This window comes from Ogataea haglerorum, assembly GCF_019207285.1.
Source record: "Ogataea haglerorum isolate 81-453-3 chromosome Unknown 81-453-3_NODE_15_length_226208_cov_100.181872, whole genome shotgun sequence".
Taxonomy (NCBI): Eukaryota; Fungi; Ascomycota; class Pichiomycetes; order Pichiales; family Pichiaceae; genus Ogataea; species Ogataea haglerorum.
This window is the reverse complement of record NW_025065165.1, coordinates 30-24,505: the sequence shown is the minus strand read 5'-3', so window position 1 is coordinate 24,505 and position 24,476 is coordinate 30. Positions and strand designations below refer to the sequence as shown.

General features: G+C 49.9%; 16 protein-coding genes across 16 annotated transcripts; 11 read left to right on the top strand and 5 right to left on the bottom strand.

The window, feature by feature from the left end:
- Positions 1-19: 19 nt before the first annotated feature.
- On the bottom strand, positions 20-628 carry KL911_004617 (uncharacterized protein; the record flags this gene model as incomplete). Its single annotated transcript, XM_043199928.1, has 1 exon — positions 20-628. The coding sequence occupies one exon, from the start codon at positions 626-628 to the stop codon at positions 20-22; it is 609 nt and encodes a 202-aa protein (XP_043052519.1).
- Positions 629-1,512: 884 nt separating this feature from the next.
- On the top strand, positions 1,513-3,324 carry KL911_004616 (uncharacterized protein; the record flags this gene model as incomplete). Its single annotated transcript, XM_043199927.1, has 1 exon — positions 1,513-3,324. One exon carries the CDS (start codon positions 1,513-1,515, stop codon positions 3,322-3,324), a length of 1,812 nt encoding a protein of 603 aa, XP_043052518.1.
- A 184-nt stretch (positions 3,325-3,508) lies between these two features.
- Positions 3,509-4,213, bottom strand: KL911_004615 (uncharacterized protein; the record flags this gene model as incomplete). Its single annotated transcript, XM_043199926.1, has 1 exon — positions 3,509-4,213. One exon carries the CDS (start codon positions 4,211-4,213, stop codon positions 3,509-3,511), a length of 705 nt encoding a protein of 234 aa, XP_043052517.1.
- A 114-nt stretch (positions 4,214-4,327) lies between these two features.
- Positions 4,328-6,016, top strand: KL911_004614 (uncharacterized protein; the record flags this gene model as incomplete). Its single annotated transcript, XM_043199925.1, has 1 exon — positions 4,328-6,016. The coding sequence occupies one exon, from the start codon at positions 4,328-4,330 to the stop codon at positions 6,014-6,016; it is 1,689 nt and encodes a 562-aa protein (XP_043052516.1).
- A 178-nt stretch (positions 6,017-6,194) lies between these two features.
- Positions 6,195-8,351, top strand: KL911_004613 (uncharacterized protein; the record flags this gene model as incomplete). Its single annotated transcript, XM_043199924.1, has 1 exon — positions 6,195-8,351. The coding sequence occupies one exon, from the start codon at positions 6,195-6,197 to the stop codon at positions 8,349-8,351; it is 2,157 nt and encodes a 718-aa protein (XP_043052515.1).
- A 54-nt stretch (positions 8,352-8,405) lies between these two features.
- Positions 8,406-9,257, top strand: KL911_004612 (uncharacterized protein; the record flags this gene model as incomplete). The annotated part of the gene is made up of 1 exon (XM_043199923.1): positions 8,406-9,257. The coding sequence occupies one exon, from the start codon at positions 8,406-8,408 to the stop codon at positions 9,255-9,257; it is 852 nt and encodes a 283-aa protein (XP_043052514.1).
- A 122-nt stretch (positions 9,258-9,379) lies between these two features.
- KL911_004611 (uncharacterized protein) lies at positions 9,380-9,972 on the bottom strand (the record flags this gene model as incomplete). The annotated part of the gene is made up of 2 exons (XM_043199922.1): positions 9,380-9,874; positions 9,943-9,972. 2 exons carry the CDS (start codon positions 9,970-9,972, stop codon positions 9,380-9,382), a joined length of 525 nt encoding a protein of 174 aa, XP_043052513.1.
- Positions 9,973-10,030: 58 nt separating this feature from the next.
- KL911_004610 (uncharacterized protein) lies at positions 10,031-10,585 on the top strand (the record flags this gene model as incomplete). Its single annotated transcript, XM_043199921.1, has 1 exon — positions 10,031-10,585. One exon carries the CDS (start codon positions 10,031-10,033, stop codon positions 10,583-10,585), a length of 555 nt encoding a protein of 184 aa, XP_043052512.1.
- Position 10,586: 1 nt separating this feature from the next.
- On the bottom strand, positions 10,587-12,584 carry KL911_004609 (uncharacterized protein; the record flags this gene model as incomplete). Its single annotated transcript, XM_043199919.1, has 1 exon — positions 10,587-12,584. One exon carries the CDS (start codon positions 12,582-12,584, stop codon positions 10,587-10,589), a length of 1,998 nt encoding a protein of 665 aa, XP_043052511.1.
- A 54-nt stretch (positions 12,585-12,638) lies between these two features.
- On the top strand, positions 12,639-14,681 carry KL911_004608 (uncharacterized protein; the record flags this gene model as incomplete). The annotated part of the gene is made up of 1 exon (XM_043199918.1): positions 12,639-14,681. One exon carries the CDS (start codon positions 12,639-12,641, stop codon positions 14,679-14,681), a length of 2,043 nt encoding a protein of 680 aa, XP_043052510.1.
- Positions 14,682-15,066: 385 nt separating this feature from the next.
- On the top strand, positions 15,067-15,765 carry KL911_004607 (uncharacterized protein; the record flags this gene model as incomplete). Its single annotated transcript, XM_043199917.1, has 1 exon — positions 15,067-15,765. The coding sequence occupies one exon, from the start codon at positions 15,067-15,069 to the stop codon at positions 15,763-15,765; it is 699 nt and encodes a 232-aa protein (XP_043052509.1).
- Positions 15,766-15,886: 121 nt separating this feature from the next.
- KL911_004606 (uncharacterized protein) lies at positions 15,887-16,912 on the top strand (the record flags this gene model as incomplete). Its single annotated transcript, XM_043199916.1, has 1 exon — positions 15,887-16,912. One exon carries the CDS (start codon positions 15,887-15,889, stop codon positions 16,910-16,912), a length of 1,026 nt encoding a protein of 341 aa, XP_043052508.1.
- A 313-nt stretch (positions 16,913-17,225) lies between these two features.
- Positions 17,226-18,224, top strand: KL911_004605 (uncharacterized protein; the record flags this gene model as incomplete). The annotated part of the gene is made up of 2 exons (XM_043199915.1): positions 17,226-17,271; positions 17,371-18,224. The coding sequence occupies 2 exons, from the start codon at positions 17,226-17,228 to the stop codon at positions 18,222-18,224; spliced, it is 900 nt and encodes a 299-aa protein (XP_043052507.1).
- A 63-nt stretch (positions 18,225-18,287) lies between these two features.
- Positions 18,288-19,628, bottom strand: KL911_004604 (uncharacterized protein; the record flags this gene model as incomplete). The annotated part of the gene is made up of 1 exon (XM_043199914.1): positions 18,288-19,628. The coding sequence occupies one exon, from the start codon at positions 19,626-19,628 to the stop codon at positions 18,288-18,290; it is 1,341 nt and encodes a 446-aa protein (XP_043052506.1).
- Positions 19,629-19,904: 276 nt separating this feature from the next.
- On the top strand, positions 19,905-20,654 carry KL911_004603 (uncharacterized protein; the record flags this gene model as incomplete). The annotated part of the gene is made up of 1 exon (XM_043199913.1): positions 19,905-20,654. The coding sequence occupies one exon, from the start codon at positions 19,905-19,907 to the stop codon at positions 20,652-20,654; it is 750 nt and encodes a 249-aa protein (XP_043052505.1).
- Positions 20,655-20,839: 185 nt separating this feature from the next.
- On the top strand, positions 20,840-24,256 carry KL911_004602 (uncharacterized protein; the record flags this gene model as incomplete). Its single annotated transcript, XM_043199912.1, has 1 exon — positions 20,840-24,256. The coding sequence occupies one exon, from the start codon at positions 20,840-20,842 to the stop codon at positions 24,254-24,256; it is 3,417 nt and encodes a 1,138-aa protein (XP_043052504.1).
- Between the last annotated feature and the right edge of the window lie 220 nt (positions 24,257-24,476).

The window sequence follows — 24,476 nt, the reverse complement described above, 5'->3', positions numbered from 1 at the left end:
AATGCAAATGAAAGCGGGCTCAATAAAGCACCATTGAACCTAACTGTCCCATGTTCTTCGTTTGGAGATTGAAAGGATCTTCGTGGGTAACTAGGTCCACTGTATTCTGTGTCTTCATGTCAGTTCCCATAGGGTCAAATAAATTGCTGTGCTTGATTCTGGTTTGCGCAAGACGGTTTTCGACATCCACGTCGTCGTCCAGATCTGGTTCCTCAGAATCGGAGTAGTACAGGCCAGATAAAGGAAATCTGGACCGTTTTTCCTCTGCCGAATCAGAAATGAGTCCCAGCATCTGCATGGATCCAATCAAATCGTTCATTAGGTGTTGTCTGCTAATCTCAGTTGCGCTCTTGTAAGAAAGAGATCTGGGGTTAGATGTTTCTTTGTATAATAAATTCAAGTTAATGTCTTTGGAATACTTTCTTTCGTTGATCTGATGGTTGGCTGGGATGATGAAAGGAAGACAACACACCGCCAAATCGTTATAATTAATCCCGATCGACTCCTTGTCTTTCTCCAAATCTGCTTCTCCAGTTGCAACCTTAACTGTATCTTTCCCCTGTGATTTTTTCTGTCTGGTAGCAAATTGAGTCTTGCGCTTGCCAAATCTTCTGTCTTGTCCTCCCATGTGCAAAGAAGATGAACACATAAGAAAATAGCAAATGTAATTTGAGGGAACGAACTTGCTATTTAAAGGGGAGAGAAACAAGACAAATCACAAGAATTGCAAAGTCAGTGTTGTGGTATCTTGATGTATGGATTTTGTGACATGCATAAATTAGATACATATACTTACAGAACTTACATAATCCGCTGGCTTGAAGGCATCGATCAGCATTGTTCATGTGCAGTGGAAAATGGTCAGGGTAATACTGTTAGAGATAAACCTTACCCGGCCGAGCCCGTTTGAGGCTGGCCGAGCTAGGCAGTATATTTTATCGTTTTAGGAAAGTGCTGCCAAAATTCAATAAAATCGACCCCAACTGCGTTATTTTCAGCCAATAAGAATTTGAATCGCCATTACGTAAACTGGGCCGACTGGAAGGGCAAAAAAATCGACGTTTTCCCATTTCCACAAAAGAAAAAGTTAAACCTATCTCTATCTTCAACCTAGCGGATACCTTGCCATAATACTATGCTCTATCCCTTTTAAAGGGTCAAATTAATAACTTTAGGTGCCAGTCAACTTGAATTCTCAATTTGTTGACTTTGTTACGCTTTTATCGCTCCAATTTATAGTAAACATCAATCCACCTATCAACAAACAGCAAGGTTTTCCCATCGGATTGGGTACTGGAAGAGTCGTTACAGAATCTTTTATTACCACGTGAGATACTTCCAGTTCACTACGTTACGAAAATTCAGATTCTCGACGTTATCGAGTGTTCACAACGTTTTATTACCGATCGACTTATCAATTATCTCCATTCGGCTGTTTGGCTCAAAACTTTTTTTTTCAGGGCTATACCGAAAAAACGCGTATTTTAGGTGCATATAATAATCGCCATAACAATGTCCGGAGAATTGGAAACAAAGCTAAATAATACGTCGGAAGACACATTGACCCCGAGCACCAGGGAGGATAACCACGATGAGCCTAAACTAAATGAACAAATGTCCAACTTGTCATTGAAGACATCAAATCTCATACCGAGTGCTGTGTTGAAAATCAAAAATGTGCCATCGGACACCACACTACGGGAGGCTTTTCTCATATTTTCACTGTGCCTAGATGAGGTTGTTTTTGTTGATGTTGTCCATGAAGTGGACTCGCCAACTCATGGGTCGTCTCCCGTGCCGTTGAATAACGGGCCGATCTCGACATCGCTTTCTAGTCATGGTTCTGTGTCATCGAGCCCCGTCATCATCGCCAAGTTTAGCTCGTTGAAAACTGCACAGCAAGTTGCGCAGCTTCTCGACGACAAATGCTTGTTCAGCACTGCATATCAGCCGGTCAACGTGGAATTGGTCAACGACCAACTTGATCAAACTTCGTCATTTGCTAGTTCGCCTTATGCACAAACGTCGCCATCTCACAACTCATCAGCTTTTCCGGTAATTAGCTCGCTAGGCCCACCTCAGACATCGAATATTGGACTGAATAAAAGACCTCCGCTAAGCACGCAAAGATCGAGATTTCTTTTCAGCGATCCATTTTCTGGTCATAATAATCCAAATATCCCTCCCGGCTCTTCCACTTCATCAACTTCATCATCAGCATCGCAACCTCAAACTGTGCCGTCCCAACCGTCTTCTGCCCTGCCGGGTGGGTTGATACCAGGGCAACAGAACACTGCTTCTGTGGCTTCAACGTCGTCCACGCAGAACGTCTTTGATCAACTGACTTCGCCTTTGTTGGCATCGACTAATAAAGGTGTGCTTCTGATGGACTCGCACAATGAGTACGACCAGATGGTCAGACCGTGGTCCACGGGAAGCAATGGTCTACCGTCGTCGCAGCAAAATCTTAGTACATCTAAGAGTGGGTCTTCTCCCGCAAACAATACGCCGACTAAGAACATCTCTGAGTCGTTGACCATCAACACCGGTCTAGCTTCCTCCCTTCCGACTGGATTGCCCACCCCGATCACAAACGAATGGGATAGAAGAAGACAAGGATCTGCATTTTTCAATGGAAACCAATCAACGCCTGCTACTAGTGCTCCTTCGCAATCTAACGGAACACAGCAATCGATGCTTGCTAACGGAGCTTCAACGCCTTCGATCACGTCGCCTCCGTTCCAGCAATCGTTGGTTCAGACTTCTCAACAACAGCAGCAGCAGCAGCATATTCCCGAGTTGTCATTGTTAGCCAGAGTGCCTCCACCCGCGAATCCCGCTGACCAAAATCCACCATGCAACACACTGTATGTTGGTAATCTGCCACCTGACGCTACAGAGCTTGAGCTTCGTACTTTGTTCCAACCACAGAAAGGTTTCCGCAGGTTATCCTTCCGAACGAAGCAAAATACAGGTAGCGGATCAAGCTCGCATCATGGACCAATGTGCTTTGTTGAGTTCGAAGATGTTGCTTACGCTACACGGGCATTGGCAGAACTGTATGGTCGCACGCTTCCTCGTGCCAATGGATCTACCTCGAACAATAAAGGAGGCATCCGCTTGAGTTTCAGCAAGAATCCACTAGGTGTGAGGGGCCCGGGCCAGAACAGAAGGGGGTCCAATAATCCAAGCTACAGTTCCCAGAATAATACAACGCAGAACGGCAACGTTTCCGGGGCGGCTGTACAGAATGGTGGAAGTCAGTACAATGGATTCCAACAGTATTCCTATCAACAGATGCCGCTTTCCCAGTATCCGAAATGAGCTTGGTTGTCGATCATGAATTTTCCATTGTATTACTAGCTCTTGTTATAAGTCTGTCGAGGTTTTCCAGCGAATAAGGGACATTTTCCGTATCATTAAGTGTGTTTATTCAGTTCTTTTGCTTGCCATATTTCATTCTCGTATGAATTGCATATATTTTTGCTCACCGTTGTCCGTATGGTAACTAATCGACCTTTGCGCATTGGTCGATGCCGGGGTATTCAGGCACGTCGATTTTCCACTTTTCTGCAAAAGTCTTGTCGATGAATCTCCCACCCACGTAATGTAGTGCTCCTTGCTTCAAAAGCTTTGCACAAGGTTTGGGGGCCGTGAGAGATACCAGCAGGTCTGGTTGGTAATCGGAGATTTCTCTGGTGACAGGGCCCTTGTCGACGTCCCAGCCGGACGGGATGTCCACGGCGATGATTTTCTTCCCGTTCTTTTGCGCCTGCAGCATACTCTCGATGACCGCGTCGAACGGTTTGCGGATTGGCGGCTTGAACGAGAACCCAAACAGTGCGTCGACGATCAGGTCACATGACCTGAGCTCTGGCGTAAGATCAGACACAAATGGAACGTTGAAGTTGCGGAGCTGGGTGGTCAGTCCAGTGAATATTTCTCTGTTTGTTGGCTTTGGATAGTACACTTTTGGGGCGTAGCCAAAGAGCTTGAGGTGTCTGGCGGCCACGAGGCCATCCCCGCCGTTGTTTCCTGGGCCGCAAAGGATCAAGCAACTTTGGGCGGAGGAAGGCGGGTACTCTTTGTAGACGGCCTGAGCGACGGCCAGACCTGCCAATTCCATGAGCTGGTCAATTGAGAAGCCCATTGTGGACATGAGCTCCTGGTCCAGCAGTGCTGCGCGGGCTGCGTCGATGGTTCTAAAGGACATGGAGAGATAATTCAGGAACTTTTTATGAGATTGCCCGATGTGAGCATGACAGAAAATTAAATATCTGGACGCGTGAAAAAACAACAAAAAGGACACTCATCACCAGCTAGCCAAATGTCCAAGAGAAACTCTTCTGCGGTGCTGAGACGCCAGAAAGACCTGAAGCGAGGCATCCGGTTCACGGTCATGGTGTGCGGGTGTGCAGGAACAGGCAAGACCTCGTTTGTCAACTCACTTCTCGAGAGAAACATCCTTCCGCACAGGTACCAGTACCACAAGCCAACCGGCGGGGAGACGATCCGCAAGACGATTACGTTTGCCAACCTGAGCGGCGTGGTCTCGGACGCCACCGAGTACGAGAGAGTCTTTGACCCGGAAGTCGCGAGTCAGGAGCCTGGTATCTCCATCACAGAGACCTCTGTTGAGATCCTCGACGAGGACGACTCCAAGCTGCTGCTGACTATCATTGACACTCCAGGCTTTGGCGACAACATCAACAACGAGGTGTGTGCCACGGAGATCATCAACTTCCTCGAACAGCAGTTCGATCTCGTCCTGGCAGAAGAGACCAGGGTCAGAAGAAACCCACGGTTTGTCGATACCAGAGTGCACGTCTGTCTATACTTCATCACGCCTACAGGCCACGGGCTGCGCGAGCTGGACGTCGACACGATGAAGAAGCTGTCGAAGTTCGTGAACGTGATTCCTGTCATAGGCAGAGCCGACTCGTTCACGAAAACAGAACTTCTCAATTTCAAGAGAAACATCATGCAGGACATAGACCATCATAAAATTCCGATCTATCAGTTTGAGTACGACGCAGATGACGACGACGACGTCGTGGAGGAAAACCGGTATCTGAGCGAGATGCAGCCGTTTGCCGTGATCACCTCTGACGAAGAAGCAGAAATCAACGGCGTCAAGACCCGCGTGAGAACCTACCCATGGGGGTCCATTGACATCAACAACACCGAGTACTCAGACTTCCCGGTCCTGAAGTCTGTTCTACTCGGTTCCCATCTACAGGACCTCAAGGACATTACGCACGACTTCCTGTACGAGAACTACCGTACGGAAAAACTGATGAGTGTCACCGAGCTTGAGGAGCTGCGTGCTGCGGAGGCCGGAGGAATCGTGGAGCCGCCGTCGATGTCGAACCTCGCCGACATTGCGAACTCCAAGTCTATGGCCAAGTTCGATGCTCCTTCGCAGAGAGTCTCGTCCATGCTGTCCACGGGAACCACAGGCACCACCAAGATCACCAAGGACGGCAAGGTGGACTCCGTGGCCTCGAAGCTCAGCGCAACCTCGCTGACAGAGCCGCCAGAGATCATCAAGGGCAAGCCGGAATCGGACTACTCGTTCCAGAAAGACGACGAGCTCACCTCGTTGGTAGATGACAAGGGAGAGACGCCTGCGGATGCTGGATTGACGGGCTCAAACGCAGCAACACCGACCACGACGCCTCGGCTACCGAACTCTCCTTCTGTCTCGTCTCAGTACTCCGGGTCGCCGTCGATCAACGCCAGACAGCTTCGTAAGATCAGCGAGACCGTGCCTTATCTGCTCAAGCATGAGACTCTGATGAGCAAGCACCAGAAACTGGAAGAACTGGAGCGCAAGTCTGCGCAAGAACTGGCTAAGCGTGCTGCGGAGCTGGAGAAGAAGGCCATGGAACTGAAACAGAGGGAGAAGCTGTTGAAAGAGCAGCTGGCAAAGAAGGAGAAGCTGCTTTCCAAGGAGGAGCCTGCGGACACTACGGCGGATACTACGAGCTTTGTGGCCGGAGACGACAAGGAGTAGTTGGTATATTTGAATGCACAGAAAAAGATTGCACCGACGCGTCGCCTGTTTTTTTTTTTTACCAGTCGAACGCGGACGATTACGTGAAGTCGAAAAACCTCACATTTTTGAACGCTCTCCTAGCCTTGTGCAATATTTCGCGTTCATATCGCTTCCGACCTTTGTATTAATATCCTCAATGGACGCTGTACGGCCAACCTCGCCGCGGCGCGTGAAGGTGTACACGCTCGAAGACGACAAGTGGGTCGACCGGGGCACTGGGTACTGTTCAGGAATGCTGGAGGGAGGCCCCCATTTCCTTGTTCGAAACGAGAACGACACCTCCCAAACGCTACTAAAGGCCACGATCGAGGGATCTACGCAGTACCAACGACAGCAAGATACGCTGATCGTCTGGACAGACAGTCAAGGAAACGACTACGCTCTTTCGTTCCAGGAGCCAGACGGATGTTTGTCGCTATGCGAATTTCTCATCAACATCCAGCACACAATTGAGCCCAACATATCGCTCGTGGCCGTGGTATCGAACGGTCAGGACGGCGAAGTCACAGAGGTGATTGCCGGCCCTGTGCCTGAGCCGTGTTTCCCCACCGACGCGAACCTGGCCGAGCTTCTGGAGCTCCTGAATCAGGGCGCAAAGTCCAACAGATTCAAGGAGACTCTGCTGGATTTCATCAAGGGCGAGGGGTTTTTGACTAAGCTGATTGAAACGTTCCACAGAAACGAGCGGAACAAGAATCTGATCAACCTCTACTATTTATGTGATATTGTCAAGACGCTGGTTTTCTACAGTGAATCGGCCATTATGGAAACATTTGTGGACGACGACGCGATCGATGGCATTGTCGGGATCCTCGAATACGACTCCGAGTTCCCCAACTACAAGACCAACAACCGACAGTACCTTGCTGAAAAGACCACTTTCCGGGAAGTGATCCCGATCAAGAGCGACGAAATCAAGGACCTCGTGAAGCAAACCTTCCGGCTATATTTTCTCAAGGACGTCGTGCTGGCCAGACTCCTGGACGACGCGTCATTCAACTGCATTTCGACCATGATCCATCTCAACGAAGACCAGATTCTTAAGTTCATTCGCACAGACCCCGAGTTCCTGCCCGCCCTCTTCGAGCTGTACGACGACACAAACGACCTCGACGTGCCCAAGGCACGCGACGGAATCAAGCTGATCCACCAGTTCACTCTCATCGCCAAGAAATTCCAACCTGTGCCGCGATCCGAGTTCTACAAAGCCTTGATCGACCAAGGTCTGGTCAGGCTCATACAATTCGCATTCAAGGACTCCGCCACAGAGAGCCGAATACTGGCTACGGAGCTTATTGTAGCCATCATAGAGCACGACGTGCTTCTATTCAACAAGAATGAGACCGAGATCGACACCACTTTGATCTCCATCCTTATAGAAGTGCTTCTACAGGATCCCAACGTTGGACTGAAAACGCAAGCGTTCGAGGCCATCAAGGTTCTTCTGGACCCTGCCAACATCGCTCAGTCGTCCCTGCCCTTTGAGTCGACTCTCGGAAACGCAGACGCCAACGTCGACACGAGCCTCGTGGAATCGAGCTATCTCGAGAGTTTTTACAAAGGAGCCGCGGAACAGCTCTTCTCACCACTTGAGAAGCGCATTTGCAATCCGTCAAGCAAGTCCACCACGATCACGTACTCCAACCTGTGTGAGCTGCTCAACTTCGTCGCAAGAGAGCACGACAGAACCTTGAGCAAGACGTTTATTCTGGAGCACCATTTGCTTCGTGGAATAGGCAATCTCCACCGCCCATGTTACTCCTTGCAACTGCGGCTCAGTGCCCTGCGTTGCCTCAAATCGATTATCATGTTGGACGACGAGGATTATGTTCGCTACCTTATTGAGAACGACGTGCTACGTGAGTTTATGAGCATGCTGCGGGAGACAGCTCGGCAGAACAACTTGGTCAATTCCGCCTGTCTGAGTGTGCTCCATCTTGTGCTACAGAACAAAGTTCTCATGAACTTCAGGGCCCTGCGCAACTACTTGGTCGCTAAGTATCCAGACACACTGAGTCTCGACCCTATAGGTCTTGAACTAGTTGCATCCGGCGACGACGAACGGGAAGAGTCTTTGCAGGCCGAAGCCACAGAGGTGAGTCCCACGTCTCCGGACATTCCCGACGACGTCGAACAGGAGAACTCTCCGCTGACGTCGAAAAACGCTCGACCGATGGAAGACGACCTAGCGACTCCCGAAAAGAAGAAAAAACTGAACACCGTCGTTCTCAAGGCTGGAAAAACATTTCAAATTAATAATTACACCGAAGAGGAAGAAGCTGGTGAGACGTGACAAAAAAATTGTGGGGAATATAAGCATGTGAAATAACTACATTCCTAAACCATTATGAGTTCTTCTCCTTTCCTACGCGTTTGGCAGCCAGATCTGTTCAAAAACAAGGTCGCCTTTGTCACCGGCGGCTCGGGCACTATCTGCAAGCGCCAGGCCGAAGCACTTGTCACTTTGGGCTGTTCGGTAGCAATAATCGGCAGAAACACGGAGAAGGCGACCGCGGCAGCCTCTGAATTGAACGAGTTACGAGAGGAGGTCCGGGCGCTAGGTATCGGCAACTGCGACGTGCGCAAACTGGACGATCTGGTGCGCGCGGTCGAGAAGACAGTACACGAGCTGGGCCGGATTGACTTTGTCATCTGTGGGGCGGCTGGGAACTTCATTGCCGATTTCAACTCCCTGAGTGCCAACGCGTTCAAGACCGTCGTAGATATTGACTTGCTGGGCTCTTTCAACACCGTGAAGGCGTGCTACAACGAACTGAAGAAGAACAAAGGCGCGGTGCTCTTTGTGTCCGCAACCTTCCACTACTACGGCGTGCCTTTCCAGGCACATGTGGGAGCTGCAAAGGCGGGTGTTGACGCTCTCTCCAACGCTTTGGCCGTTGAATTGGGACCGATCGGGGTTCGTGTGAACGCTATTGCTCCTGGCGCAATCGGCAACACAGAGGGGTACAGAAAGCTTTCTTCGGGGTCTCCGATGCAGAAAAAGATCCCGCTACAGAAGCTGGGCTCCATAGACGACATTGCGCAGGCCACCATCTTCCTATTCAGCGACGCTGCGCGGTACGTCACCGGTACCGTGCAGATAGTCGACGGAGGGTTCTGGCACATGGGTCCGCTTGTGACGGCCGAGCTGTATCCGGAAGAGCTGCTGAAACGGCTTGCTCGCAAGCCCAAATTATGAGAATACGTGATCATGTACTTTTTAATGAATCATGATGACCTGTGACTATTTCCGCAGGTCAATCCCCGTGTATTCGGTATTTGATTTTTTTTTTTTCTCGGGGACGTATCAAACTCCGAGCTTCATATAAATGTTGCGTCTGCTCCAATGTTTTCCCAATGGCGTCTTCTCTTTCGTTGTTTGAGACCAAGACGGCGTCTCAGCTTGGGACGTTTATGGACAACGTGCTTGCGAACTTCCACCCGATATACTTCGTGATCAATATGGGGCTGGGCATCACAAGCTTGGTGATGTACAACTTTCCGATCGAGCAGGTCCGTGTGGGCATGAGATACGTGGGAATCGTGTATTTCTTCATTGACCTTGTTGCCTTCATCATCATTCACGCGCTTTTTTTCCTGCGCTATTTTGTGCTGTTCAGCCGCTACGATGGTGTCTCCTTTTGGGGGCTGCTCAGAGACCACCGACTCAGCGTGTTCCTTGGGGCAGAGGTCATGGGATTCGGCTCGTTGATCAACATGGTGCACTACTTGAGGCCAGAATGGACGCTTTTCACCTACGCGCTGTGGTGGATCCAGGTAGCTCTGAGTCTGTCCTGTGCCTGGGGAGTCACTTTTCTAATGATGGCCTTCAACAACCTGGACGCCAGCGATCTCAACGCCACCATCCTTCTCCCCGTGGTCACCCTCACCGTGGCCTCTTCCACAGGCTCCATTGTGAGCGCCGAGCTCGGCTCTGCCAGCTGGAAGCTTTCGTCTGAGATCGTCACATTCATGCTGTTAAGCAACGCTCTTCTGCTTGCTTTCCCGCTAGTATCTGTCTACTTTTACAAACTGCTCACATCAGGCCTGCCTTCCAAAGCTGGCATATACTCGTGTTTCATCCCTATTGGCGTGCTGGGGCAGGGCGCGTTTGCTACGCTGCTGAATTTTCAGCAATTGGCAGACCTCCTTCAAAACGAGCCTGCGCTCGTCAAGCCCACAGCTCTGCTCAGCCAAGACTTCCTGCAAGTAGTGGCGGCACTGCTTCAGCTTGGGTCCGTCTACGTGGCCATGTGTCTCATCTCAATGGGTATCTGCATTACCGTGATGGCTATTTTCGGGGTTCTCAAATACGGCCTCATACACAGCTGGTCAAAGACCTTCTGGGCGTCAACGTTCCCACTGGGCACCATGGCCGTTTCCCAGTTAGAGGTGTACAAGCTAACTGGCTGGCTCGGCTTCAAAATTACAAGCACCATCTACTCATTTGCATTGATTGCAGTCACAACTTACTGTCTACTGAACACCTGCATTTTCGAGTTGCCCGTTAGAAAGCATGACGTTTAATTCACTCCTCGAACCGTGAGAGTCCAGAGGCCCTCGCAGGCTCTGGACTGTCAAACACAAACTCATAGTATTCCTCCTCTTCGCCGTTAGCATTCTGCCGGAACCGCCTCTCCATGCGCGGGAGTCGCGCCTCTGCGGCAGCCACTTGTGCATCTGTACCGTGTTTGCGCTCAAACGATATTAATGCATCTATCATCTGCTTCTTCTTCGCACCGCCGTCTGTAGTGTCAATCGTGTCGATTGTTCTGTTGAAAACGTCGCGACAACGGTCCTTGGCCTCCTGCGTGATCTCGAACTGGAACTCGTCGTCTCCTGTTTCCTTTAGCTGGCGCACAAACTCGTCGACCTGTTGCTGCGTCGGGACTTTTAGCTCCATCAGACACCGTTGCACAAGGCTTCTCGCGTCGCCGTCGCTAAGCTGTACTATGCGGTCTCTTATCTTCCTGGCGTTGTCGTAGTTGCGCTCTTCCATCTCGTACTCATAGTACGCTTCCAGCACCTTTTTCTTCTCGTTTAGAGATAAACTGTCTTCCTCGGCTGCCAACTCGTAAATTGCAACACAGCGCGCCCTGTCCCCCAAATCTGCCTCCAACGAAGCAAAGTCAATCCAGTTGGAACTGTCGCGCGGATGCAGTTCCACCAATTTCGTGTACACCATGCGCACACGGTCAAATTCGCGAAGCTGCGTCTCCAACTCAATGTAGTACTTCATAGCTTTTACATCGCCGCAGAGTCCAATTGACCGCCCAAGCACCTTCCGGGCAGCAGCCAGCTGGCCATGTCGAACCTCAAACTCCGCATACATCGCCCATATGCGAGAAAAGGTGAATTTCTTGTGAGGAATGAGCGAGATCAGTCTCCGGTATAGTTCTCTGGTTTTTTCAAGGTCCCTCTTTTCGCTCCATATCAAATACTTCATCCAGAGATAGATATAGCTGAGCCATCCGCTTTTCAGTGCACTAGACGGAACTGTGTCTGTCGCCTCCTTTAGTTTGCGCTCGTATTTTTTCTCGTCGAAAATTGGCTCCACAAGCTTTAGATACACCCACCACGTATCGTAGTCGTCCGGTTTGCGTGCCAGCTCCTGCTCGTAGACAGCCATCCGTTTGCCTACCACTGACGTCTCAATCGAGTCTTTCTGGCCATGCTGTTTTTCAAACTGTGTGTAGTCGGCACGCAGCTCGACCTTCTCCTCTTCCGATAAATGCTCAAACCCGTAATCGAAAAGCAGCTTCGCCTGCTCCCAGTTTTTCTTCGAGATTTCAAACTGTATCCACGAATAGATTATCTTTGCGTCCAAAGCGCCCCTCTGTCGAAGAGCTTCGACTCCAAGCCTGTAAACGTTGCGAACGTTGACTTCATCCCCGTGCTCTTTCTCGAACTCTGCCCATTGGAGCCAGGTTGCAGAGCTGGGATGCATCACCACAAATTTCTCAAAAAGCAGCCTGGCGTTCTCAAACTCATTGTACCGGGTCTCAAACCGAATATAGTGCTCCCACACCTCTGGGCCCGGCTTCCATTGTAGCCAGTTCTCGAATATTTGGCGTGTTCCAACAACATCCCCCACAGACTCTTCCACTGTGACGTACTGGTACCATAATTTGTCTACCCGAGGAAGAAGCCTCGTCGCCCTGTCAAGAAGGTTTCTCGCGTGGTTGATGTTCTTGCCTTTCAGCTCTGTCTGGATGTATCTGATCCATAAAGGTACCTGTTTGTGATCGACTTCGAGTGCACGCTCAAAAATGGAGCGTGCGCGCGCATAGTCCTTCTGGTCGATCTCAAACTGCGCGTACCGCATCCACTGGCCAAAGTCGAACCGCTTCACGCGCAGGGCTTTCTCGTACTCTGTCCTTTTCCGGCCTTGGTACTCTCTCAGCTCTTCCAGGTCCTGGATCTGGATCTTGGCCGGCTGCACAGGTTTTTGTCTCTTCTCGTATGCCTCAGCCATCAGCTGAGACGCCGAGACCTGCTGCTCAGCAAACTTGGGTTCCTCGGACATCTAGAAATAATATAAAACTATTTTTTCTTGTGAAATATTTACTTCCAAACGCGCATGTCTCTTTTTGAGGGCCATCGGTTCCTCATTATACAGTCCAGCGAGCTGTCTGCGACCAAGGCGGAGTATTTGAAGAAGCAGATCATTGGCACTGGGTACAATGAGGAGGGGGGCATCTTGCTCAAAAGGAATTCTGACCTGATTCCAATATCTAACGAGAAATTGGTAAACGTCACGCTGATAGTATCGAACACAGTGGATTTTGTGGAATACCAGCTCGCAGAGGAATTGATGATCCCGGTCGTGCGAGACGCGTGGGTAGTAGACTCAATTGCTGCAAACCTGATCGAGACGTTGCGAATGTATTCACCTGATCCCAAATACTTCCTTAGCAGTGTGAGCATATGTTGCGCAGCTTCAATTTGCACAGGCGACAAGGAGGCCCTTTTCAGCGCCGTGCGCTCATTTGGCGGGATACACACAGACCATCTGTCCCGAAGAACAACCCATCTGATTGCCGTTGACACGGACGACGACATCTGCCGTATGGCCATTGCATTCAACCAGGCATGTGAACGAAAGGCCATTGCGATTGTGAGGCCGGAGTGGCTTCTGGACAATATAATATCCAAACGCAAGCTTGCCGAAGACAGATACGGCGTTGGATCTAAGGAGCGATACGCAGAGCCGATGACTTCTACCCTGTTCAGAGGACGGACTTTTTTTTTGGATGATGACTTTAATATTTCGAGCCGAGTGAGCTCTAGCCTGAAAACCCTCATTGAACAGCACGGGGGCAAGGTGGATTCTGAAAATCGAGCAAACACGTACATTGGGAAGTATCGGGCTGGCGATATGTATCAGCTTGCGAACGAGGAGAAGTGGCCTACTGGAAACCTGAACTGGCTATTTTGGATGCTGCTACACGAGGAATGGATCCCTCCAGGTAAAATAATGCTCCACTACCCGTACCCACGCGAGCCCTTGGAAGGGATGGATAGGGTAGTGGTTTCCGTCACGCATTACAGCGGCGATTCACGGCTGTATTTGCAGCAGCTGGTGGAAATCATGGGCGGAACATTTACGAAAAATCTTCGACAATTCACCACCACGCATCTGCTTGTCGCGAAGCCTACGGGCGAAAAATACAAATACGCACAGGAATGGAACATCAAATGCTTGAATCACCTGTGGCTTGAAGAAAGTTACGCCAAGTGGGAGCTCCAAGACGAGACCGACCCCCGCTACTTGAGGCTAGGTGACCAGGTGGACGTTGCTCATGCTGTTGGCCATACAAGCTTGGAGATAGGATTGCCTAGTAGCCAGAACACGCGGATGGATTCTCAAGAGGTGCCCGGCTCACTGGAGATGCCACGCAAGAGGCTCAAGCCAAACAGCAAGCCGTACGATATCGTTGCAATACTGACTGGTTGCGATAAGGAGCTCAGTGCGTCTGATCTCCGGAATCTCAGCAAAGTGGGTATCAAAATTGTTGAGCAGCCAACGAACTCCCTCAATTGCATCATTGCTCCCGGCATTCTTCGAACGGAGAAGTTTCTCAAGTCGTTGAGCAAGAGCCCGCAATATTTACTCACGCCGACGTTCCTCATAGACGTTCTCGCTACCATCAACTCGCATAAACTGGACAATTTCGAGCGCGTCAAACCAAGTACTGACAAATATGACTTGTCTAGACATATCAACTTCAAGAAGGACTCCAAGATGAAGGAGCTATTCCTGGATCCTTCGCTAGGCGCCCAGAACATCGTCAATCTGATTGAAAATAGCAACTGCAAATTATTTGAATCGGGAGATTTTTGCGTGTCAGCTACGATCCCGGGCGGACCCGATCTAATCAGTAGCATTGTGAGGTCTTTTGGTTGCCAGGTGTGCCTGACTGTCGACAAGAAAACCAAGAGACTGCCAAAAAGGGTGGCAGCTACAAGATACTTACTTTGCGAGGCAAAAGATGAGCCACTGCAGAATCATTTTCGCAAACTGGCAGAGGGGGAGCATTACCGTATTGTAGAGTGGAACTGGGTCGTGATGTCCATATTCAATACCAAACTAGTGGATAGATTCATAATTGATGAGAGCTAATTAACTGCCAGCTAAAAAAATAAGTGAGAATAAAAATTCAAGCCCGTGCCCGGGTTCGAACCGGGGACCAACAGATTTGCAATCTGCTGCTCTACCACTGAGCTACACGTGCTGAATTCAGAATCAGTTACGCTGCTCGTCAATATGACCGGACAAGAGCACATCTCTCAAGAACCTACTGCCCATTCTCCTTACGTCTTCTCACCACAGGGGTAAATGCCGACCCAGGGACGGCATGAAGTAGTCTCCCATACCGTTCTTCCCGGTAGGAAAACTCGGCAATCCGATGCGACAACTAATATGTGGCACGGTAATGGCAAGAAGTAAATTCGCATGTTCTATATTTTCTTCCTCATTAATTTTCGACGCACATCTCTGTTTCACTATGAGTGGGTTTAGAGGCAACGGGTACGGTTATGGATATAGCTACAGAGACCCATACTACTCCAGGGGACGCGGGAGGGGTGGATCGTACCCATACAAGCGGTCCTACAACGATGACGGTGCTCCTTACGAATCGAACCCCTATCCTAAGCCCTCCAACGAAGACTATCGCGGAGACTATCCACGCCGAGGCGGGCCCTATAGGGGACCACATAGACCCCGGGGCCGTGGCAGGGGTAGTTATCTCGGTGGATACAGCGACAGTCATCACGACCAGCCATATGACCGTTATGTGGAGCGTGATGGCGAGTCGCGGCCTAGAAGCAATGTGTCGCACTCCATAAATGGATCAGGGTCGTCTACAGAGAACAGCGAATTTGCACATTCGAAGCCAAACTCGCGAAATGGGGGTAGAAGCGAGCACGATGGAAGACAACAGGACTCTGTCGATACAGAAACAGACCTTAAAAGCTCTAAAGAAAACCACTGGGTGATACGGCTCAGAGTCACGGGCGAAACAAAAGCTTCACTGAGCAAATCATTTGACGAGCTGGACAAAATCAACAAGGTGCTAGCAGAGTCTGCTATAAAACGACTTCATCTGGAAATGGATGTGGAAAGGTACTCCAGAGCAGGCAGGAGCGAGGACGTGCGGTGTAGGTTGGCAGAGGAAAAGTTGGAGGCGCTCAACTTCATCTGAACGGTATGGTATGAAAGTAGATGTATTTAATAATGAGAACGCGACGATTCTGTATGAGGTCGATGTCGGAAGAAAGTTCCCAACTGAGTTATTCGGCAATAAAATTCTGTCTTTTTTTCAAATGCCAGCTCTTCCAACATTTGATTGCAAGCTTATTACAGGCGTTGTTTACGCTGCCACAGCCATTGGGCTGTTCAAGCTTGCCTCAATGACGTACAGCTTCCTCTCGCTCATCACAAGCCTATTCCTTCTCCCTCCTGTTGACTTCAAGGTTTACGGAGCGAAAAAGGGCGCATGGGCTGTCGTCACCGGAGCATCCGAAGGTATCGGACAGGAGTTTGCCAAGCAGCTTGCTTCCAGGGGCCTAAACATTGTCTTGATTTCGAGGACCCAGTCTAAGCTGGAGCAGATCGCCACAGACATCGAGACGAAGTACAAGGTGCAGACCAAGGTGGTTGCTGCCGATTGTTCGAAAAACACCCCTGAACTGTATGCCCTGCTCTCCAGGGCGATTGAGGAACTGCCTGTGTCGGTGCTGATCAACAACGTCGGCCGCTCGCATGAAGGCCCTGTTCCTCTCGTTGAGACACCCGACGAGGAAGTGGAGAACATCTTGACCATCAACAACCTATTTCTGGTCAAGATGACCAAACTTTGCATTCCTGTCATTGACAAGGCGATTGCATCCAAGAAGGCCAGCAGGGGTCTCATTGTGAACGTTGGATCGTTCGCCGGTCTTTTTCCAACCCCGTACCTCGCCACTTACTCTGGATCGAAGTCGTTCTTGCAAAACTTCTCTCAGGCCTTGTCTGTTGAGCTCAAGAGCCAGAAGATCGACGTCGAGCTGGTTCTGGCCTACTTCGTCACTACTGCTCTGTCGGCCATCAGAAGAAGCTCGTTCTTTATTCCGACTCCGAAAGACTTTGTGGCTGCAACTTTGAGGAACATGGGCAGAAGAGGCGGAGCTCAGGACAGATTTGCCACTAGCTCTCCGTACCCCTCCCATGCCTTGCTGCAATACGTTGCACACAATACCGTGGGTGTGTATTCCGAGCTCCTTGCCAACGCTACCTTCAAGGCAATGAAGGCCACGAGAGCCAAGAGGCTGAAGAAGCTACAAAGGCAAAAAGAGGCAAAGGCAGAGTGAAGCTGGGCGCTGACTCTACGTATGGACTACATAGCTTGAAGACACAGGGGGCCCTCTGAAGCACAACATCCGTGCACCGCACAAAACGTAAACAAACTTTTCTCTTTTCAGACAGATCACGAAAACGAGAATTAGATCAAAGTGGAATCGAGTGTATTGAAGTTACCTAATATACGACGTCCCCAGATCTAGACCCACCAAAAGCAAGAGAAACCATCATCAAAGCGAGCACTGAGGCACAACAAGTTCATTTGTTAGATCTACACACACAACCCACGTCCCTTTGGAAAAGTTTATTAGATTACGAAACACCATGGCAGAACTAAACGATTTCGAGAAGCTGGAGAAGATTGGAGAAGGTATGTAGCTTACAGAGGCACGTGTTCTTTATACTGACAATCCAGGAACCTACGGAGTGGTCTACAAGGCATTAGATACCAAGCACAATAACCGCGTAGTGGCACTGAAGAAGATCCGGCTGGAGTCTGAGGACGAGGGAGTCCCATCCACCACTATTCGTGAGATTTCGCTTTTGAAGGAGCTTCGCGACGACAATATCGTTGCTCTGTATGACATTGTGCACTCCAACTCCAACAAGATTTATCTTGTTTTCGAGTTCCTTGATATGGACCTCAAGAAGTACATGGAATCTATTCCCGAAGGTGAAGGACTGGGAAGAGACATGGTCAAGAAATTCATGCTTCAGCTAGTTCGCGGGCTTTACCATTGCCACGCGCACAGAGTCTTGCACAGGGACCTGAAGCCCCAAAATCTGCTGATCGACAAAGAAGGCAACCTGAAGGTTGCCGACTTTGGGCTCGCCAGAGCTTTTGGCGTTCCACTGCGTGCATACACTCACGAGGTTGTCACATTGTGGTACAGAAGTCCTGAGATCCTGCTTGGTGGAAAACAGTACTCTACAGGAGTCGACATGTGGTCTATCGGTTGTATCTTTGCCGAGATGTCCAACAGGAAGCCGCTATTCGCAGGTGATTCTGAAATTGATCAGATATTCAAGATCTTCCGTGTTCTGGGAACACCAACCGAGGAGATCTGGCCTGACGTCACCTATCTGAGCGACTTCAAGCCTAGCTTCCCTAAATGGTCGAAGCAGAATTTGGCCGACATCGTTCCTAATCTGGACCCTCATGGCGTCAATCTTTTGGAACAGCTCTTGACGTATGATCCTGCTGGAAGAATCAGCGCCAAGAGAGCTCTGATGCACCCATACTTCCAGGAAGGCTATGTTCAACCATCCGAATATCCGCAACAGTCTGCTATGCAGGTTGACACGTCTACCATCTACGTTTGACCGATACCCTAATGAGATCTTCCGTTATATAACCATCGATAAAATGACTAAAAAAAGCTGCTGTCAAAGCCTTCTACCCGGCACCAGGGCGAATACGATGCTTAGAACTGCTGTCATCAGCAAGATGAGCAACAGCACGAAACTGGAGCGGCGTCGCAGCAAGTTCTTCACGAAAGGCTCTTTGATGAGCACAAGTCCATTTTTCGAGGCGTAGCTCTCGCTGTAGCCAGCAAAATAGAGCAAGGGGTCTACCCGGTAGTAGCTGCTTAGCACCAAGTAGAATGCAAAAAAGAACGGCACGGCAACCACCCACCGCACTCGTTTTGGTTGGTAGTCAAGAAAAATAAGAGTGTATCCGGTCCAGAAAGCCCCCAATCCAGACAAAAACGAGCCCAGCATTCTGTACGCCGCTGATTTGGATGTCACGTTTGACAATGCATGATATCGGAGGAAATTAGGGTATGCCTCGTGTTCCATAGCTTTGAACACGAACTCTCGCGGCTCGTCAAAAATCTCTGGGTCATCGCGTCCGTCTCGGTGAACGGCCTGGATCACATTTTCCACCATTTCTGGAGGTATTACTATTCTCTTGGGCGAGCTGTCGAGGAAATAGGTGCGCACTATATTCTGTGCCGACTCACTGAGTTTCTCGCGCGTCGCCAGATGGCTGTCCTTGAACGGCTTCTCAGGAGGAAGCAGATCTTGCTGTATCATGGTCTCAATCATTTGAGGACTGATTGTAGACACTCTCTTGGACGAAGTCGATTCTTTTGAAGTATCTTTTGAGTTGTCATCGCTCGGAGTCTGTGATTTTCGTTTCAGCTCGTCGATCTTGGCGTTCACTAACGGATCGCTCGATCGCACACTGCTTTCTCCCCGCAAAAAAGCAGACATTCTGCGCGAATCGGAGTCCTCAAGGAGATTGTTGCGCACGAGCAGTTCCAACAAGAGCGATGAAGATTTCGAGTCTCTGCTGCTGGTATTAGATTGTCTATTAGAAGGCGGAGTCTGGCGCAAAGGAGTGCTTTGTCCTGGGGCGGAGCTAAAAGTCTGGTCGGCATTCCGTATTCGCTCATTTACAGCCAGCGACTGTTTGAGTCCCTTCACATAGGCTTTACAAAGACCCATATGCTGCACTGTGTCGATCCAAAAGTCTAGATAGTCTATGTTTCTCTGTTCGTCTCTCATGTACACATAAAACGACCACAGATCAACAGGAGACTCAGTTTTGCGGTTGAGGATTTCAAAGAGCGTTGGCCATCTGTTCACAGATTGCTTTTCCGATTGTAGGGTATCCACCTCCGTCTTCGAGACCACTCTCTGTTCCAGATCATCGGCCCTAGCAAAATTAGACGAGGTATTGGCACCTGGTGGCGCCTGCGGGTTCGCATTGGATGATGCCATTGTGGCAAAAGATCAAAATTAGGCTTTCTCTGTAGGGAAATCCAGCAGGCTAACACAGAAAATTAGCAGCTGACACACCCACCAATTTTATCTGTTTACCCAAATGGCTGGGTTTTAAGAAATTCCAAAAACAAAATAACACTTTCCAACAATGCACCTGTGCACCGCATGGAGGGTATTTTGGCCCCAGCGTCTAGGAGGAGCTATAAATCCCCCTTTTTCTTTCATACCGCATCTGAAGACTACTTTGCTACAAAGATCCACAGATAGTACAGCATGCCTATTGAACTTCTGCTCTCGCCAGTGATGAGGCCGGTGGTTCTTGCCAAATCGGTTCTCTTCCACCCTCACCGTCGTTCTTCGCGGTATGTTCCACATATTATCGACTTGGACGAGGAGAACTGCTCCGAATTCGCTGTGAGAAGACGGTTCGGAACCGGATCCAAGATTTTCGACGTCTACGATACTAAGGCCGAGGGCTCTGGTCCTTTGGGCCCTACCGAGGCCTCCAAAAGACTCTTTTGGTTTGTGAGATCGAGAGCGGTTAAGGGTGCATACAAGATGTATAACTCGGAAATTCTGGGCACGGGGCCTAACGGCGAGGACGAACCTTGCGCTGCATTGAGAGCCGGTTTGAGATCAAACATTCTTCTTATAAGAGCCCCTGACGTGCCTGTGACCGAGCTTGGATGGCACATCATCAACCATCGAGTGGACGCGTTAGACCAGTACAGAATGTTCACGTTAGCTGACGGTGCCACATACCAGTGGACGACCGAGGGTAAGTTTTTGGAGAAAGTGAGAAATGTGGGCGAAAAGGAATCGGAAGTCAGAGAAAGAATAGGGCAGGTGATTCCTGCTGGGGCGTCTGGATTCACCGTTAAGGTTGATGAGTCCAAGATCCCGAAGGAGCTGGCTCTTGCCTCCGCTCTGTGCTCGTACGTTGACCACTGGAACACCAATCTTGCTGTCGGTGGTATCTACTATGCTAGAAAGTACTCCCATGTGAGATGGAAGAGAGACTAGGCCAGTCACTCAGAGTCTTCGTTTTTTTTTAGGTTTTTACAAATAGAAGTCCCCCCTGATGATACCCTTCTAGTTAGTGTCCGGATATATCCAGATCGCGTAAGTACGGAAACCGCGGATTCTTCGTACACGACCCTCCTCATCTAAAATATTTTCAGTCGAAAATTTTTCGAAAATCAGTCATCATGTCCCTCAGAATTCTTGCCAGACATTGGCGTATGCCGAAGCTGGCCCCTCTGAAGACCAGCCTGGCTAGATCATATGCTTCACAGATCGAGAAAGCATCGACGTATGCGGGCGCAGGCATTCTATCTGGTTTCACCGGAGAAAACGCTCATCATTTGGTGGATGTTTCCCGTGTTTTGGTGATTGGCTCTGGAGGATTGTCTATTGGTCAAGCGGGAGAGTTTGACTATTCCGGTTCCCAGGCCATCAAGGCTCTGAAGGAGGCCAACAAGCAATCGATCTTGATTAACCCTAATATTGCTACCAACCAGACTTCGCATGCCCTTGCCGACGAGATCTACTATCTTCCAGTGACTCCGGAATACATCACCTATATTATCGAGAGAGAAAGACCGGACGGAGTGTTGCTCACTTTCGGAGGCCAAACTGGTTTGAACGTTGGTGTGCAGCTGGAAAAAATGGGTATTTTCAAAAAGTACGGTGTCAAGGTTCTTGGAACTCCAATCAAGACTCTGGAGACGTCCGAGGATAGAGACCTGTTTGCTCAGGCGCTTAATGAGATCAACATCCCAATCGCCGAGTCCATTGCTGTTGATACTGTTGACGATGCTCTTGCTGCTGCCGACAAGATCGGATATCCTATAATTGTCAGATCTGCCTACGCTCTGGGGGGTCTTGGGTCTGGTTTCGCTGCCAACGAGACAGAGCTGAGAAACCTCGCTTCGCAGTCGCTTTCCCTGGCTCCTCAGATTCTTGTTGAGAAGTCGCTGAAAGGATGGAAAGAGGTCGAGTACGAGGTGGTCAGAGACAGAGTTGGAAATTGCATCACTGTCTGTAACATGGAGAACTTCGACCCATTGGGAATCCACACGGGTGACTCGATCGTGGTTGCTCCTTCGCAGACGCTTTCTGACGAGGAGTACCACATGCTCAGATCTGCTGCCATCAAGATTATCCGTCACCTCGGTGTTGTTGGAGAGTGTAACGTGCAATATGCATTGCAGCCGGACGGACTTGACTACAGAGTCATTGAGGTGAATGCCCGTTTGTCCAGATCGTCAGCCCTGGCCTCCAAGGCTACCGGATATCCCTTGGCCTACACTGCGGCCAAGATTGCTCTTGGCTACACTCTGCCAGAGCTGCCTAACCCCGTCACCAAGACGACGAGTGCCAACTTCGAGCCTTCCCTCGACTATATGGTCACCAAGATCCCAAGATGGGACCTGTCGAAGTTCCAGCACGTCAAGAGAGACATCGGCTCGTCGATGAAGTCTGTTGGAGAGGTGATGGCCATCGGACGTAATTTCGAGGAGTCATTCCAGAAGGCCATCAGACAGGTGGACCCTTCGTTCATAGGATTCCAGGGAGCCAAGTTTGACGACCTTGACCACGCTCTGTCGCACCCTACCGACAGAAGATGGCTTGCAGTCGGCCAAGCGTTGTTGCACGAGAACTACACGGTTGACAGAGTGCACGAGCTATCGAAAATTGACAAATGGTTCCTGTACAAGCTCAGCAACATTGTGGAGATGCAGAAAGAGCTGGAGGCTATTGGCTCGCTGTTCGGCGTGACCCAGGACGTGATGAGCCGCGCCAAGAAGCTCGGGTTCTCCGACAAGCAGATTGCTCTTGCTGTCGGCTCTACAGAGCTGGAGGTGCGCGCCAGAAGGAAGTCATTCGGCATCACTCCGTTCGTGAAGAAGATCGATACGCTCGCCGCCGAGTTCCCTGCCGACACGAACTACCTGTACACTACTTACAACGCCACGTCGCACGACGTGAAATTTGACGAGTTTGGAACCATGGTCTTGGGATCCGGTGTCTACCGTATTGGCTCGTCTGTCGAGTTCGACTGGTGTGCCGTTTCCGCCGCCCGTGCTCTGAGAGAGGCAGGCAAGAAGACCGTCATGGTCAACTACAACCCAGAGACCGTTTCGACGGACTTCGACGAGGTCGACCGGCTGTACTTCGAAGAGCTCTCCTTCGAGAGAGTCATGGACATCTACGAGCTGGAGAACGCTAAGGGCCTGGTTGTTTCCGTTGGCGGCCAGCTTCCGCAGAACATTGCTCTCAAGCTGCAACAACAGGGCGCCAAGGTTCTTGGAACCAACCCTGAGGACATCGACAAGGCCGAGGACAGACACAAGTTTAGCAGCATTCTGGACTCCATCAGCGTCGACCAGCCAGCCTGGAAAGAGCTCACGTCCGTCGAGGAGGCCGAGAGATTTGCCAACGAGGTCGGCTACCCGGTTCTTGTCAGACCGTCGTACGTTCTTTCTGGTGCTGCCATGTCAGTGATTCGCTCGGAATCTGAGCTGGAGCAGAAACTCACCAACGCTGCAGACGTTTCCGCCGAACATCCCGTGGTGATTTCGAAATTCATCGAAGGAGCGCAGGAAATCGATATCGACGCTGTGGCCTCCCATGGAAAAGTCCTGGTGCACGCCGTCTCGGAGCACGTCGAGAACGCAGGGATCCACTCTGGTGACGCTACTCTGGTGCTACCTCCACAGGGACTTGACCAGGAAACCATGGATAGACTGAAGGAGATCGCCGACAAGGTTGCTGCTGCATGGAACATCACCGGGCCGTTCAACATGCAAATCATCAAGGCCGAGAACCCAAGCACCGGAAAGCCAGACCTCAAAGTCATCGAGTGTAACATCCGTGCCTCGAGATCGTTCCCATTCGTTTCGAAGGTGCTGGGCGTCAACTTCATCGACGTCGCCGTCAAGGCATTGCTGGACAGCAATGTCCCTGCTCCGGTCGACCTGATGAAAAAACCCTACAACTACGTTGCTACCAAAGTGCCGCAGTTCTCTTTCACCCGATTGGCTGGTGCAGACCCATTCCTGGGCGTCGAAATGGCGTCTACCGGAGAAGTGGCCTGTTTCGGAGACAACCTAGTTGACGCATACTGGACCTCCATCCTGTCGACCATGAACTTCCACGTGCCTAAACCACCTGCTGGTATTCTCTTTGGAGGAGACTTGTCGAACGACAACCTCGGTAATGTTGCCAAGAAACTGAGCCCGCTGGGATACAAGTTCTACGTCGCCTCTCCTTCTGTCGCCGAATACCTGAGCAAGTATGTTGGCACTCCTGTTGAGGTGATTGAATTCCCTAAGGAAAATAAGAGAGAACTGAGGGAGGTTTTCCAGAAGTACGACATCAAGTGTGTCTTCAACCTTGCCAAGGAACGGGCCGAGAGTCTGTTGGACGAGGACTACGTTATGCGGAGAAACGCAATCGACTTTGCCATCCCACTTTTCAACGAGCCGCAGACCTCCTTGCTGTTCTCTCAGTGTCTCGCTGAAAAACTGCCAGCTCTGCTGGCCAACCAGGCCAAGTCGGAGGTGGTGATTCCTTCAGAGGTGAAGAGATGGAGCGAGTTCATTGGTGGAAAGCCTGTCTAATGACCACATATAGTGACCAAATAATATACAATAAATTAGAATGCCTGAAAAACAATCACTAAGCCAATCAGTAATGAAGGGCAAGACCGGAGCTAAGATCTGCATCTTTTTTTTTTTTTTTTTTTTTTTTTTTTTTTTTTTTTTTTTTTTTTTTTTTTTTTTTTTTTTTTTTATTTTTTTTTTTTTTTTTTTTTTTTTTTTTTTTTTTTTTTTTTTTTTT